Source organism: Camelus ferus, chromosome 8 (assembly GCF_009834535.1).
Source record: "Camelus ferus isolate YT-003-E chromosome 8, BCGSAC_Cfer_1.0, whole genome shotgun sequence".
In the NCBI taxonomy this organism is placed as follows: Eukaryota; Metazoa; Chordata; class Mammalia; order Artiodactyla; family Camelidae; genus Camelus; species Camelus ferus.
This window is the reverse complement of record NC_045703.1, coordinates 32,180,609-32,194,236: the sequence shown is the minus strand read 5'-3', so window position 1 is coordinate 32,194,236 and position 13,628 is coordinate 32,180,609. Positions and strand designations below refer to the sequence as shown.

Below are 13,628 nucleotides of genomic sequence, written 5' to 3'. Positions count from 1 at the left end.
CTCCCCCTCCTCATCCCCGTGGGTACAAAGAGATGAGTGGCATGGATGAGGAGGCTCAGTGATGGAACAGGGCCTGCAGGCCACAGGTGTGTGGGTCCCAGAATGTGGATAGAGGGCTAGTCTTTCCTAAGAGAAGGAGCACTACCTCCTCTGAGATGGGCAGAGGTCATTAGCATGAGTCAAGACAAAGATGAATTTTGAGATGGAGAAGAGGGAGAGAATGAGATTTTTCACCCAATGACCTCCATTTTCTCATTGAAAGAGGAAAGATTACCTCCTTAGAATAAATGGGTACAGCAGAGGTTTGGAATGCATTTCTGTTTCCTACTTATTCACCACAGCATTTCTTCAGTGATGCATACACTCATGAAGAAGAACATAAAGAATGACAGGTCCTGCTGGTCACGTTCTGCTTTGCATCCTGAGTGGGCCAGGGTGAAGGGAGCACTGAAGTACTCAACACAGAAGCAGGTACACCTACTAGCAATGGAAACTGATGGAACACTCCAACCAGAGAACCTGTCCAAGAAAGCACTGGTGCCTTCCCTGGGCACACTGAACAGAAGCCATCATCATTTTATAGACAATTAAGCTTCCCAACTTCTTGTAAAAAGTAAAGGTAATTTAGGCAGACATTTGCAAACCTGTGGGCTATTAAATGGTAGTAACAAAAATGGAATGTCTATAAAGAGCACTTGGCTCATTGCCTGGTGTCTGACAATAAGTATTAGCAGTCATTATTCACAAAAATCAGTTGAAGAGAACAGAGATGTCTGTCATTTCACAACATTGATCCTTACTAAGTGGTTAAGGAGTTACATCAAAATCCCCTAAATGCTGTAACCCTGAAGTCATTTTTCTCTCCTTGTTCTTAAGGCTAGCCCTTGTGGTTCGCATCTCTTCCTTTCTTGGAAATGTGTCCATGGCATTAGCCCCAGTAAATTAAATAAAACTGAGTCAGTTTTCAGATATATTAAAAAAAAATCTGGCAGAGGCTATGTTGTGTAACCATAGCTTGGAAGGCAAGGAGTGAAAAGCACAAGCCAGTTACATGAGGCAATGAGAGGAGGACCTGGAGCAGAAAGCCTGATTTTAGCAGGAGATTTTTTTTGAAAGAAAAATTGAAGGAAAAAAGGCACAGCTAAAGTCCCATTATGTTTTATAAGTAGCAATCATTACTATAAATGAGCAACTTAAAAAGTGTTTTAAGTAACTTTTCAAGGAGAAAATCAAAGATATTTTCATCAGTAGTAATGAACATAATCATCCTCCAATCTAACATTTCAAAAGGAAAATCTTTATGGCTTTAGGGCTCTAAACTTTTCTTGTTTGATCTCTTTAGTTTTACTACTAAAGAGAGCTATTTATTACCAAATGTGGTAAGTACTTCATCACAGCCTTAGTCTGTTGGTACCTACAAGTCCAAATAAGCATTTGATCAAGTGCAGAGTTTGGAAACAGTTATTTGAGACCTTTGAGTGGAACACTGGTTTCCACACCCAAGAGAATACCCAGAAGACCCAAAAAGAGTACCAAGGAATAGCCACGTAAATGCAACGTAAATGCCATGATAAATCTCTCTCCACTCTACAAAATTAAAGGACCTGGCTTAACTGTAGACAAGATAGCAGTGCTGTGTTCCTCAGAATTCCCTGGGACCTAAATCACTGTCTCTAGTTCATTTGGTGATTAAATTGAGGGCTGGAGTGTTTCACAAGCTTGCCAAGGCATGGCAGATACAGCTCCTAAGCAATAAGCACGAAGATAGCTCTAAGAGCCAACTAGAAGAAACCAGCACCATAGTTTGTGTTCAGCTGATACCCTAGCTTTATTATGCCAATCCTAAGGAGAAATACCTTTGAACTGGATAAACCCCTGAGGAATGCTGAAACCACTTTCCTAATCAAGCTATGGTGAAATCACTGTCAAAATCTGAAAATTAACTTCGCCTATTGAAATGTGGGGAATTTCAATTACGCAAACAAGAGCTTAAAGAGACCCAAGGGAGGATACATGGATAATTCTCTCCAAATTCAAGTAAAATCAATCAAGAAGCCAACTTCTTGCTAACTGTAACCGATTGCATAATGTGTTTAACTTATTTTGGAACTTTCATTATAGCTTTGTATGTGAACAATCAGAACATGTTAAGCCCTACATGAAAAAATAGAGAGCCAAAGTTATCAATAGCTTAATTTGGGACTGCTTTCTATCCTAGATACATTATCTTCTATTTTTACAGACATAGGAAAAAAAAAAAACTGAGTGATGCCAACCCATGTAATGAATTCATATGTTTTCAGGAGTCACTCCTCCCCAGCAAAGGCTAAAAGCTAAATTGATACTTTTAAATAGATTAATCTGAACTATTGTATATTTAGGATCCCTAAATACTAAGGGATTCTTAATTCTGCTCCATTTAAGCAGATGAAAGTCAGCATTGTGCAAGACCCAGAGACTCTGAGTAAAGGCACAAAGCTTCAATTTAATTTAATTTAAGTGAGCATAACATTCAGTCTTAAGGTAACTTGATTTTCAAGGTGGCTCATATACTAAAACAAAAAATGGAATTCACTAAAACTAAAATTAGAACTGAAATCATTGTTGCCTGGAAACAAGAGAAAAGTGGATTCATTATACCCATACAAAAACCTAAGCAGAAAGATAATTGAATGTATGCTGTTAAATTTGAAGAATACTAATTCAGAAGGTAGCAATGACTCTGGATACAAGTGAATCAATTCAGAGTTTTGTTTTTTTTTATAAAGCTTTCCACATTAAGCCTTAGTAAATTAAAGCAAAAACTGATGAATCAAAATTCTAAAAGTCTAATTCAGAAAGCAAGATGAGTTGATATTTGTAAAATGTTTGTAGATCTTGGTTGAAGACCAAATGCAAAGATCTATTCCAATTACAGGTCAAATCCTATTAGAATAGGCACCAGGGCTATGGAACATGCTCTTTGTAAAGGAATTTTATTGTATTTAATTCATTCCTAGAGAATGCTATTACAGCATTCAAATTATTTAGTCAAATGGATGTTTTAACAGAAATTCTGAAGGTTCTAGAGATTCAGTATCTCTGCAAAAGTAATGGCTTGTGGCCAATTAACTGGCACCTCTATGACAATATTTGGAAAACAGTGAGATTTTTGTGAATTACTAAATGGTATTACTTAGCTTGATACTCACTTTATTTAATAACTCCCAAGAGATTTTTAGAAGTTTGCCACACTCAAAGGATGCAGACTGGATTATACTTCAAAAGAGCACAATTTAAGAATTTTAAGAAAATGCAAAACATGTTCTATACAATGATAGTATTGTTGGTATAAGTCTAGTGTTCTCAAGGGGACTTCTTTGAATGAGGACAAAAATTATCAATCAGCTGTATAAATGTTATCCTCTTTGTTAAGAAACATTCTTAATTATAATTATATTTAGTGAAATAATTAATATTGTATTATATGATGGACCCCTGGAAATAGTGCCTTCTGCAAGGATATCAACATATACATAGTGTCATTCCCAGTCCCATTAAATATAAGTGGTACATGGATATACAACACTAATTTCCCCCTAGGTTCCACCTAGTTCTAATTTCTATACATATAAAAGTAGTCAAGTATACATACATTGATTTTTTTACTCCAGGCCAGACATCATAGTAATCGTAACAAAGTAAGCAAATAGCAATTTTCACTCTTATTCTTCAAAGGCAGAAGTAAATGTTATTGATTAATCCAATCTCAGTATCAGGGCAGGAGGCAAGCTATAGTAACACAGTGGCTTAATAATGGAGGGATGTAAAAGGTCTACAGTGATTTCGTGGAAAGTAATTGATCAAAATGATAATGTGACTGAAATAAGTTGTTTCAAAAGTAAGTATTTCCATTCAATGGTTTTCATATGCTAATAACTTTATGTATTTTTAAGCATGTATTTTAAGAATTTTTTTTTTCTGTGGTTTAAAGGAGAGATTTTACTTTTTTTTTCCTTATTAATTTCAGCCTGCTCTGGATTGTTTATAAAAACAGCGAAAAAATTGGAAATAATCTAAATGCCCAACAAGAAAGGTTTGGTTAATATATATTAATGGTATACCAGATAGTTAAGAGCTCAAACTTGGGAATCAAACAAAGGATCCACCATTTCTTATCTGTGTTATTTGGTCTGAGTAACAAAATCCCTGTAAGCCACACAGACCTCATCTACAAAATCAAAGTACTAGAACCTACCTCACAGGGCTATGGTGGGAAAAAATGCGAGAACTATACAACATGACCAATGCAGTGACTTAAACGTGGTAGATATTTATGTTTAACTAATTAAAACGTCAATTAAGATAAATTTTCTCTTCCTTTCTTCTTTCTTTCATTCCTTCCCTCCTTTCTTACTTTTGAATTTGGATCAATGTGAACCTCTTACAAACCTATGTAACGGATACATTTATAATCTTCTCTGACCCTCAATTTGTTCAATACTAAAATGCAGGTAGTTATACCTAATTCAGAGTTGTTGTGAAGAGCAAATATCACAATGTTGATAAAGGACTTATCACAATACTTGGTACATTGGCCTTCAGTAAATAGTAACCATATTACAACTATCACCATCATCATTATTGTCATTATTATGCTTGTTATTATTATCCATTTTTTAAAAGGTTGTGGCACCATCCCAGAAGGTACAAATCTCCTAAGTGTTCTCTAAATCACCCATGTGTTTATACAGTTGTCTGCCTAGGTCAATTGTCTTAGGTGGGCAAGATGGTTCAGTGTGGGCAAGAGGGTTTAGGGTGGCATTTAAAAATTGATTGTAAGACTTCTTCTCTTGCTTACACACACAAACATATACATAAACATCTTTGTTTAATAAATTCTGGTTAATATTCCAAAAGAAAGCAGACACTATTTTCTTTGTGAGACGACTATTTAGCTTTCACAGATCTCTAAACAGCACAGGTCTTAGAATTACTTAAAGAAAAGATTGTTAACCAGAAGCAAAACTGAAAAATAGCTATGCTTTCATTCTACATTTCAATAGTATGACAAAGGTCAATTGTGCTAGCTCCTATAGAATTTTAAGAAGAGATTCAGTAAAAATTGATAGAACTTTCTGGGAAAAAATAGTGAAATGTCTTTACATAAAAGTAACACCCTTAAACAGCCCTTCTGAGGACACTCAAACTTCTCTCAAACCATTTAACAATTTGCCATTCCAAGGAATCCCCTAAAGTTCTACCTCAAAAGGTCCAAGGTATCCAGTGCATGGGCTCTAGTAATGGCATCAAAGCTCCCATGCATCTATACAGTGCCTTTATGTGAATTTTAAAATGGTGCCTCCCTTTCAGATAGATGAATTAGAAAATATAATCCTTTCAGGTGTATAAAACCCAGCAAGAAAGGAGTCCGCCAGGCTTCCAACCCCCTTGTCCTCCTGGCAGGGGGCCAAATGACTGTTTCACACAACCTAACCCTGCCTCCCTTCTCTTCCCACCTTCCACAGTATAAGAGACCTGAGCCAAGTCATCTTGCACACAAGGTCAGTGCCTTCACCTGGGGAGTGGATAAGTGGATAATGACAGATTCTCAGAGTGAAGGCTCCTCCTAAACTTGGCATAACATAAAGAGTTCATCTTGTACACAGTCCAGTCTAGGCAGTGGCTCCTTGGACTGTGTTGAGAAAGACTGGAGACCAAATCCAGTCCTCACAGAGAGCAGTGAGTATATTAGCAGGATAAACCATCCGTTTCCAACAGCATGTATGCCTCAGATTTCCTATCCTGGTCCAAACCATTCAAATCACAAGCATTCATTGAGCAATGAACATGTACAAGGTGCTGTGAGAGGTGCTTTGAAGCAATCCTTCCAAACCTGATCTCACATCAGAAACTTGTAGAGCTTTTAAAAATACAGATTTCTTAAATATTTTTTAGTAAACCTAAAACTATTCTAAAATACAAATTTTCCCAATTTTTGGTTGGTTTTGGGGGTATTTTTCCTATGTTGTGACAATTTTATTTTTGATTTTTAAAAAATGAGTCTCTTAATTTAGCCAGGGTCTCAGGAATGTAAGAGATTAGCCACTGTCTATTCAAAATGATGCACTTATTCAGGGAAAAACTTAATTTTCTTTGTCTTCTTCCGAAGAAAGAGCTACAAGAATGCCTAAAAGACATGAGCTAATATCAATTTAAAACACGCTTACTGAAACCTGATTCCTTGGGCCAGAGGAAAGTCCTTAGTGTAGTTGATGATACAAGTGGATCTTTTCATGCACTGTTTTCAGCCATCACTACCAGACTCCCTGCCACCATAATTACACTCTTCTCTTCTAATTTATGCCCCACTCATTGGAACTCATAGAGAGGCCAGAATGGTGGCCACAGGGGGTGGGAAGGGAGAGGTTGGTCAAAGGGTACAAAACTTCCAGTTATAAGATTAACAAATTCTGGGTATCTAATGTACACTAATGTATTGCTGTATATTAGATACTCTTGATTATAGCTAATAATACTGTACTATATACTTGAGAATTGCAAAGATAGTAAATCTTAAATGTTCTCACCACGAAAAAGAAATGGTAATTATGTGAGATGATGTTAGCTAATACTATAGTGGTAACCATTTTGCAATATATACGTGTATCAAATCAACATGTTGTACAACTTAAACTTGCACAACGTTACACGTCAGTTTTATCTCAATAAGGCTCGGGGGAGAATTAATTAATTAAATCATTTTTAAAATACAATATTTATTTTATAAAAATACAGATTCCTTGGCTTCACGGTCAGAACTGCTGAATCAGAAACTCTCCAAATCAGATGTCTGCAGCTTGGTCAGTTAGAGAACTTGGAAAGCACTGGTTTAGAGGATCCTGAGATAACTAATACTCAGCCCCTCACTACTCTTATTCATTACCCCTAAGTTAAAACCCTCCTAATGTCAAACTACAGGATGCAACACATTCATGGGTTACTAAATCAATGTTTTGTCTTAGGACCAGGATATATTTTTAAATAAAACAGGGAAGTTTAAAGTATATGACACACAGTAAGATTAATTACTGTTTTGTGCTTTTTTCTTAATCTTGTTTCTGTGAATTCTTTTTCCTTTGTACCACATCACAATGAAAACATTTATTTTTTTATGTTTGAAACATAAGTCAAAAACACGTGAAATTTAGGTGGTCTGAATTCAGTGCTGCCTGCTGCAACTTTAGCAACTTTCCCTCTCCTTTGTTTCCTAGTGGAAACTGAGAAAAAGGCTCACCATTAACTACAAAGTCTCCATTATAAATTATAAATTGGTCCCCTCTCAGCCTTACTTTCTCTCACTTGGAAAGATGGAATTTTTTCGCCTTTTCTTCATACGCAAATGTCATTCTCAATTAAATTTCCTCCAAGTGAACTATGTTACATCTTACTTTGGGGACTACGGTGTTTTTATACTGCGAATGGTGCTTAGTGATTCTTTTCTCTACAGAGAGAAAAGCAAGAGGAAATAGGTTTGCATACGAGTCAGAGGGACTTCAGCCAGATACAATGAAAAGTTTCCTGCTAGCCAAGACAGTACAAACTACAATGAGTCAGGGTGGGGGAGAGTGTGATGTGAAACCTCGTACTCTTGTCAGTTTGTGGAAACAACCCAGATTCTTATCCGTCTGGAATTCTTTAGATGTAAATCTTTCTGATAGGCAAGGAGTGGACCTTCCAGACCTATGATGGCACTTCTGCTTTGCTTCATTAAAACAGCCCAGATAAACATAAAATACATGTCCATAAGCCCAACTGCATAAACCAAGAACAATCACACGAAGTTTCTCGACTAGAATACTAGTGAATTTGGGGGAGGGCACTTCAGCGACTGCACGATGGTTTCACATCCCTGCAACCCACAGCACCTCTGGGTTTAATCGTGTAATCATTTCGCCACTAGCATGGAGGAAAATAATGTGTTTCTCACAGTTATGAGGATAAATGGAATATAGGAACAGCACCCACACAGGACCCGACAAGTGTAAGGGCTCATTCACTTCCTTACTCCTCCCTTTAAATTTTTAGGATTGATCTGAAAAGATAATCTTTTTAAGAGCTCAAGTTTCTGAGAGACACATCTCTAAGTTGCTCCGCCAAAACCACTAATTCCCGAACCCATAGTCTTTACTTACAGGGAGCGTGTCAGCTGTGCCTCACCCTGACTAACAGCCGCGCTTGGATTTGGTTTGTCTTGTTTCGGATTGGAAGAAAGCATTTATTTCTTTCTCCTTCACTGTTATTTAAAATCTTCTTATTCCTCTTTACAATGATGGACGGTATTAAAGGTGTTCCCATTCTCCTGAGGGAAAGAAGTTCCCGGCACGCCAGTGAGAAAGAGGAGAGGCAGCGCCACGCAGGCGGCTGTGGGGAATCCGAGGGCCGCAGTGCATCACGGGAATGGGCACCTATTTGTTCTCGTCTGTGATTGGGCCCCCGATTGGTTCCCGTCTGTGATTGGGCTCCAGATTGGTTCCCAGCTGTGATTGAGCTCCGCGTGCGAGCAGGTTACGCGGGGTTGCGGCTGCTCCTCTGACCTTGGCGGGACCCAACCCCCAACCCTAACCACCCAAAAGCAGTGAAAGACGAGGCAAAAAAGATACGTAACAAAGAAAATTGGATATACATCATTGACTGGTAGTTCATTTTAGTATGTTATGTAAAGAAATATTTAAATACTTTACTAATCATCCCCTCTGACTCCTCCCAGAAAAAGATGGCCAAAATCGATCTTTTCAATAATAAAAATGCTTCTGTTGCGTCTGTTTCAGAAATGCGATGCTGGATTCTTTTTTGCCCAGTCGGGAGAATGTCAGCCTTGTGACTGTAATGGTAATTCCAACGAGTGCTTGGACGGCTCTGGACTCTGTGTGGTAAGTCGACGGCATCTGTCTCTTTTCACATATTTAATTGAGTCTCTGCATGTTAGAGAGGGATAATATATTCTTCCTGGACGTTTGAGCTACGTAGGAGCAAACTGCTCATCGAGCTTTCTTTTTACCCTTCACTTTTTCCTGTAAAGCACCTCATATAAACTGCTTATGACTGTTAAGTGGCCATTAAGGTGTGTGTCTGAATGTGCATGTGTCCCTGGTGGTAACTGTTCTACCGCCCCAGGGAGCTGGTTTCCTGCTATAGGCCAATGGTGATGGGCTTGAAAATAATACACAGAGGGGGAAATCATCCATCCAAATTCCTCTGTAACAGTGTAGTTTGCCATATGTTTGGCTTTACTCCACATAAACCAGGAGAATAAAACAATTGTTTCATAGGCTACTTTACAGTCTAAGATAGGTCTGTAGATCAAAATTTGTAAAAAAAAAAAAAAAAAAAAAAAAAAAAAGGCTTGAACCAAATAGCTAATAAAAACGAAAGCTTTGGCACTGTGGTCTTTGTAACTATGAGTTCAAACCCCCGGAGACCTTTTTGTCCTTAACTGGAATGAATTCTCCAATAGACTGTTCTTCAGTGAAATATGATAGAGACTTATGAGGAGACTGAGAAGCCTTTTAGCAAAAAGTTCTTGCTACATATTTCCCATTTTCACTGGATGGACTGACAGCCTAATGAAAATGGAGATTGAAATATTTACCAGAAGTGACATCAGTAGAAGTCAGAGAGAGCATTTTTAAAGATTTATGCTGTAAGATCATGTTTTCCTTCATGAGCTGTGCTACATAGCAGTAGATTCTAATAGTTCTACAGGCAAAAGAGGCTTTTCACAACTGCAAGCTTATTTTTGCATAAACTGCAAGAATACTTAGTTAAATACACCTGTCTACCTCAAAATTAGCATAATTATCCATATTGAGATAATTTTGATAATAAGTTTTCTTTAAGGTGTGTACATGGAAGTGTTATTTTACTCATGCATTATGTTAAGATGCAAATTAGAACATTTTGACTTATTTTAAATCTAACAGTTGCTGTTCTCCTAGGGACAGAGAATTAAGTGGTAAAAACCAAATGTTGCACACTCTTTGTAGTGTTTGTTTAGTCCTGAAGTTTCTATTTTCCCTTCCCCCATCTTCTTAAATAACCATTACATCCAGGATGTCCTCTGTAGCAGTGTAGGCACACACAGCTGCCAAAGTCTACCCCTTTCTAATGCTTCCATCTCCGGTTTCCTGTTATTCTAATCCCAGTGACATTTGAAAAGCAAATTCCATGGATGCATTTGAACTAATAATGTACATCTCTGATAATTTGACCAATTAAAGGCTCTTTATTATCTAGTTTATTTGAATATAAAACAGTAGGGACTGGCCCGCCCATCAGCTGCTGTTAGGCAGTTGGTAAGAAGGAAGACTGAAATAATTAAAGGGGGAAAAATGTCCTTCCTGTTAGTGCCTGTGGAGAGCTATGACAAAGCCACTCTTTATAGTGACCTTGTCAGAATAGGAGCTATCATGGTTTTATCTTTGACATGGACTTGAGCGTATGAAGAAGACAGTTATCACGTGATTCCTACATAACTTCTGGGGCAAAAGAAGTCCTAATAAAAGTTTGGAGATGGGCTAGGATGTAAACATTTATATGCACATTCAGGAAAGTTACCAATCTTCTTGCATTCACTTTGTTCCAAGACAGAACATTTAAAAAGAAAGAAAAAGAAGGAAGGAAAGAAGGAAGGAAAGAAGGAAGGAAGGAAGGAAGGAAGGAAGGAAGGAAGGAAGGAAGGAAGGAAGGAATGAAAGAAAGAATGAATCTTACTTATCCTAAAAGTAGCTCCCCCACCTCATTCTACTCAGATTAAAGTAATATATGCTTAAAGTAGAAAAACAAAACAATACAGATAAATACTATACATGAAATTCAAAGTGAAAATCGTCTACAGTCATCCCCAAGAGCTAAACATGTATTTTCTTATAAATTTAATTTAGACAAACAAACAAACAAAAAGAATGAAATTTGTATTTAAATGTAAGTGAGGGAGCAGAAGAGGCTTGCCAATACAGAAAGAATATTTTGTCATTTAGTTGGCTAATATATTGTCATGATGTCACACAGGAATCAAACTCATATTTTTCTGTTTCCTTTGGTTTCCCTACTCTGGCCTACTGGTCAAGCAGGGCCAGTTTCTCAGCTCCTGCCTGGTAGCCCCAGTTCATTATCAGCTGTCAGGGAGCCAGAGAAGATGTGGCGGCTCCACCTGAACACTTCCTTGCAGTTCACTGTGGGCACCAGAGTTTCAGTCAGTTCTTACAGTTTGCCTGGCCTAACTCATTTTCCCCATCTTCCATAAGCAACCAAAAACAAATGGCCTCCTTTTATTCATTTTGTTTTATTTTAAAGGTTTGTAATGCCTGTCTTGTCCTCCCCCAGTGTTTCTAATTCCTTCTTCATTCCCATGTTCAATTTCAATTTTACCTTACATTTTACAGACTGTTTTCAAGAAACTAAGACATTTGACAATAAAATATGTAGAGTAGACAAAGTTATGCTACCATTTTAGACATACTAAAAAATTTTAGAGATTTCCTCACAAGAAGAATTCCAGCTCTTCAAATACAGAAAGGTGACTAAGTGAAAAGTGGGTTAACTAATGAAATCCAATATGTATTTGTTGTTTTTCTAAAGGGCCACCTTGCGTCTTATCAGAACTGGAGTGCATTGGGCAGAGTTCTCAGTGGAGTCAACTAGGCAGAGCCCCAAAGGCCAGGCAACTCCAGTGGACATAGTAGACTCTAGGTAAACTCCCAAAGGAAACATGAGAAGAGAATTAAGGGTAGAAACAGCTAGAAGTTGTCAGATGGCTGGTGATAGGAATGCCTGGTCACTGATAATCCATCTTTTATCCCAGATCTAAAGGCTAGGTACAGAGAACCAAGAAGAGACCATGATCATCTAAAGAACTGGTGCTTTGTCATTAGGAGAAAGGCTGGAGCCCACTGACCAGAAATAGAGTGGAAATAAATTTGACTTGAAGTTCACCACTGGCATAGGGCTCCTCAGGTTCCTGTTAATTAAGGATTGGTTTATCTGTTGATTTCATTAATCCATTTAACAAATAAGCATTTTCTGAGTACTACCCACATGCCTGACACTATTCTAGGATCTGGTTAAGTGGATTCCACTGTGGGTTGAAGGGCTGTAGGGACAGAGCACCTACTTGAAAATGCTTGTGCATGTGACCAACATAATGAAGTTTAAGGTACAAGGACCATCAGAACTTCAGAAACACATGCAGAAACCCTTAGCTGCTCAGTAACAATCATAAAAAAAATTAAAATATTTCAGAGTCTGTACTAGCATTTCAGGGAAAAGTATAAATCTGAATGAGAATATTCAGATTTAAAACCACTGAGAACTGCAAAAACATAATTAAAATCTAGAGAGAAGACCATCAGGCTGTTGAGTATTTACATCTGGCTGATGGAAGCGTAGATGGATTTTTATTTTCTTCTTTTCACTTTACAGTATACCTGGCCAAATGTTCTACAACTGCCTATAGCAATTTTATAATTAAAAAGATATTGATATTCAGATGGATTTCCACCCAACCCTAAATACAGTGGAGAAAGGGGAGCATTACAATATATTTCAGCCTAATAGATCTTTTATTACTCTGAAAGCTTAATTAAAACTTCATTCAGGAAAGCAAAGGTATTACATCTCTAATTTTTGCAGACACTAGCATTTTTCTCATGATTTACAACTCTCCTTTATTATGAGTATGAGGCTGAAATCAACCAATGTTAAGTCCCTGTAAGACTAAGCATGTATGATTAATAAACCAACACACTCATTAGGTGTCCAAGAGCAAGAAGAAATTGAGTTCTAAAGAATTCTTTTTCCTGTTTTACTTGCAACTATAAAATTGGTATCTAGGTCAAGTGAATAATTCTTACATAAAAATGTTGACAGTTTTCCAATCTGTTGCAAACTTGGAAAAACCCAAGTTTTGGAAATAGTGATGGATTTGATTCCATGCTAGCTAAAGTTTCAAAATAATATCATAAAATTACATGTGCAAAGGATTCCAAGGGTGGATATCTCAGTGGAGTCTCCTGTTGCTTTGTACCCCCAATGTAAGAATACGATGGGAACCAAATGCAGATAAGTTCTCTATACAGTGTTTGTCCTTCTCCCAACCCTAAACATGGTCCTCGTATATTCCCTACCTAAATTAATGACAGCACCGTTCTGCCAGTCCTCATGCTTAGATGTCCCAGATGCTTCATCAGCTTCCTTTTCCTTCTCATCTACATTCAACTGGACACCATGTCCTGCCAGTTCAACTTAGGAAAGAGCCTCCTGTCTTCTACACCATCCCACTGCCTTAATTCATGCCGACAGCATCCCTCACTGACCACTACTACAGCTTCACAACTATTCATTATGACTTGCTCCATACTCTCCTTACCCTAATCTGTCTTCCTCACTAGCGTTGGAGACATCTTTCAAAAACTGATCAATCCTTCAGGAGTTTCTATTCCAGCCCTACGGAGCTTCTCACTGCCACCTAAACTATACTTTCACACTCTGTGTCTGAACTTGTAAATCCCACCTGGGATTTCTTGCTTATCCTTCAAGGCCTAGTTCAAATGTCACCATCTTCATTAAATCTCCAACAACTTTCTCAGGAA

The 13,628-nt window shown here is 37.7% G+C and overlaps 1 protein-coding gene across 3 annotated transcripts in view; it reads left to right on the top strand.

The window, feature by feature from the left end:
• Positions 1 to 13,628, top strand: part of LAMA4 (laminin subunit alpha 4) — a 142,034-nt gene that overhangs the window by 30,250 nt on the left and 98,156 nt on the right. For all 3 annotated transcript variants that reach the window (XM_006187390.3, XM_032484720.1, XM_014561530.2), the window contains one exon: positions 8,811 to 8,912. In XM_006187390.3, coding sequence (XP_006187452.1) covers positions 8,811 to 8,912 — 102 coding nt within the window. The remainder of the gene's footprint in view (positions 1 to 8,810; positions 8,913 to 13,628) is intronic.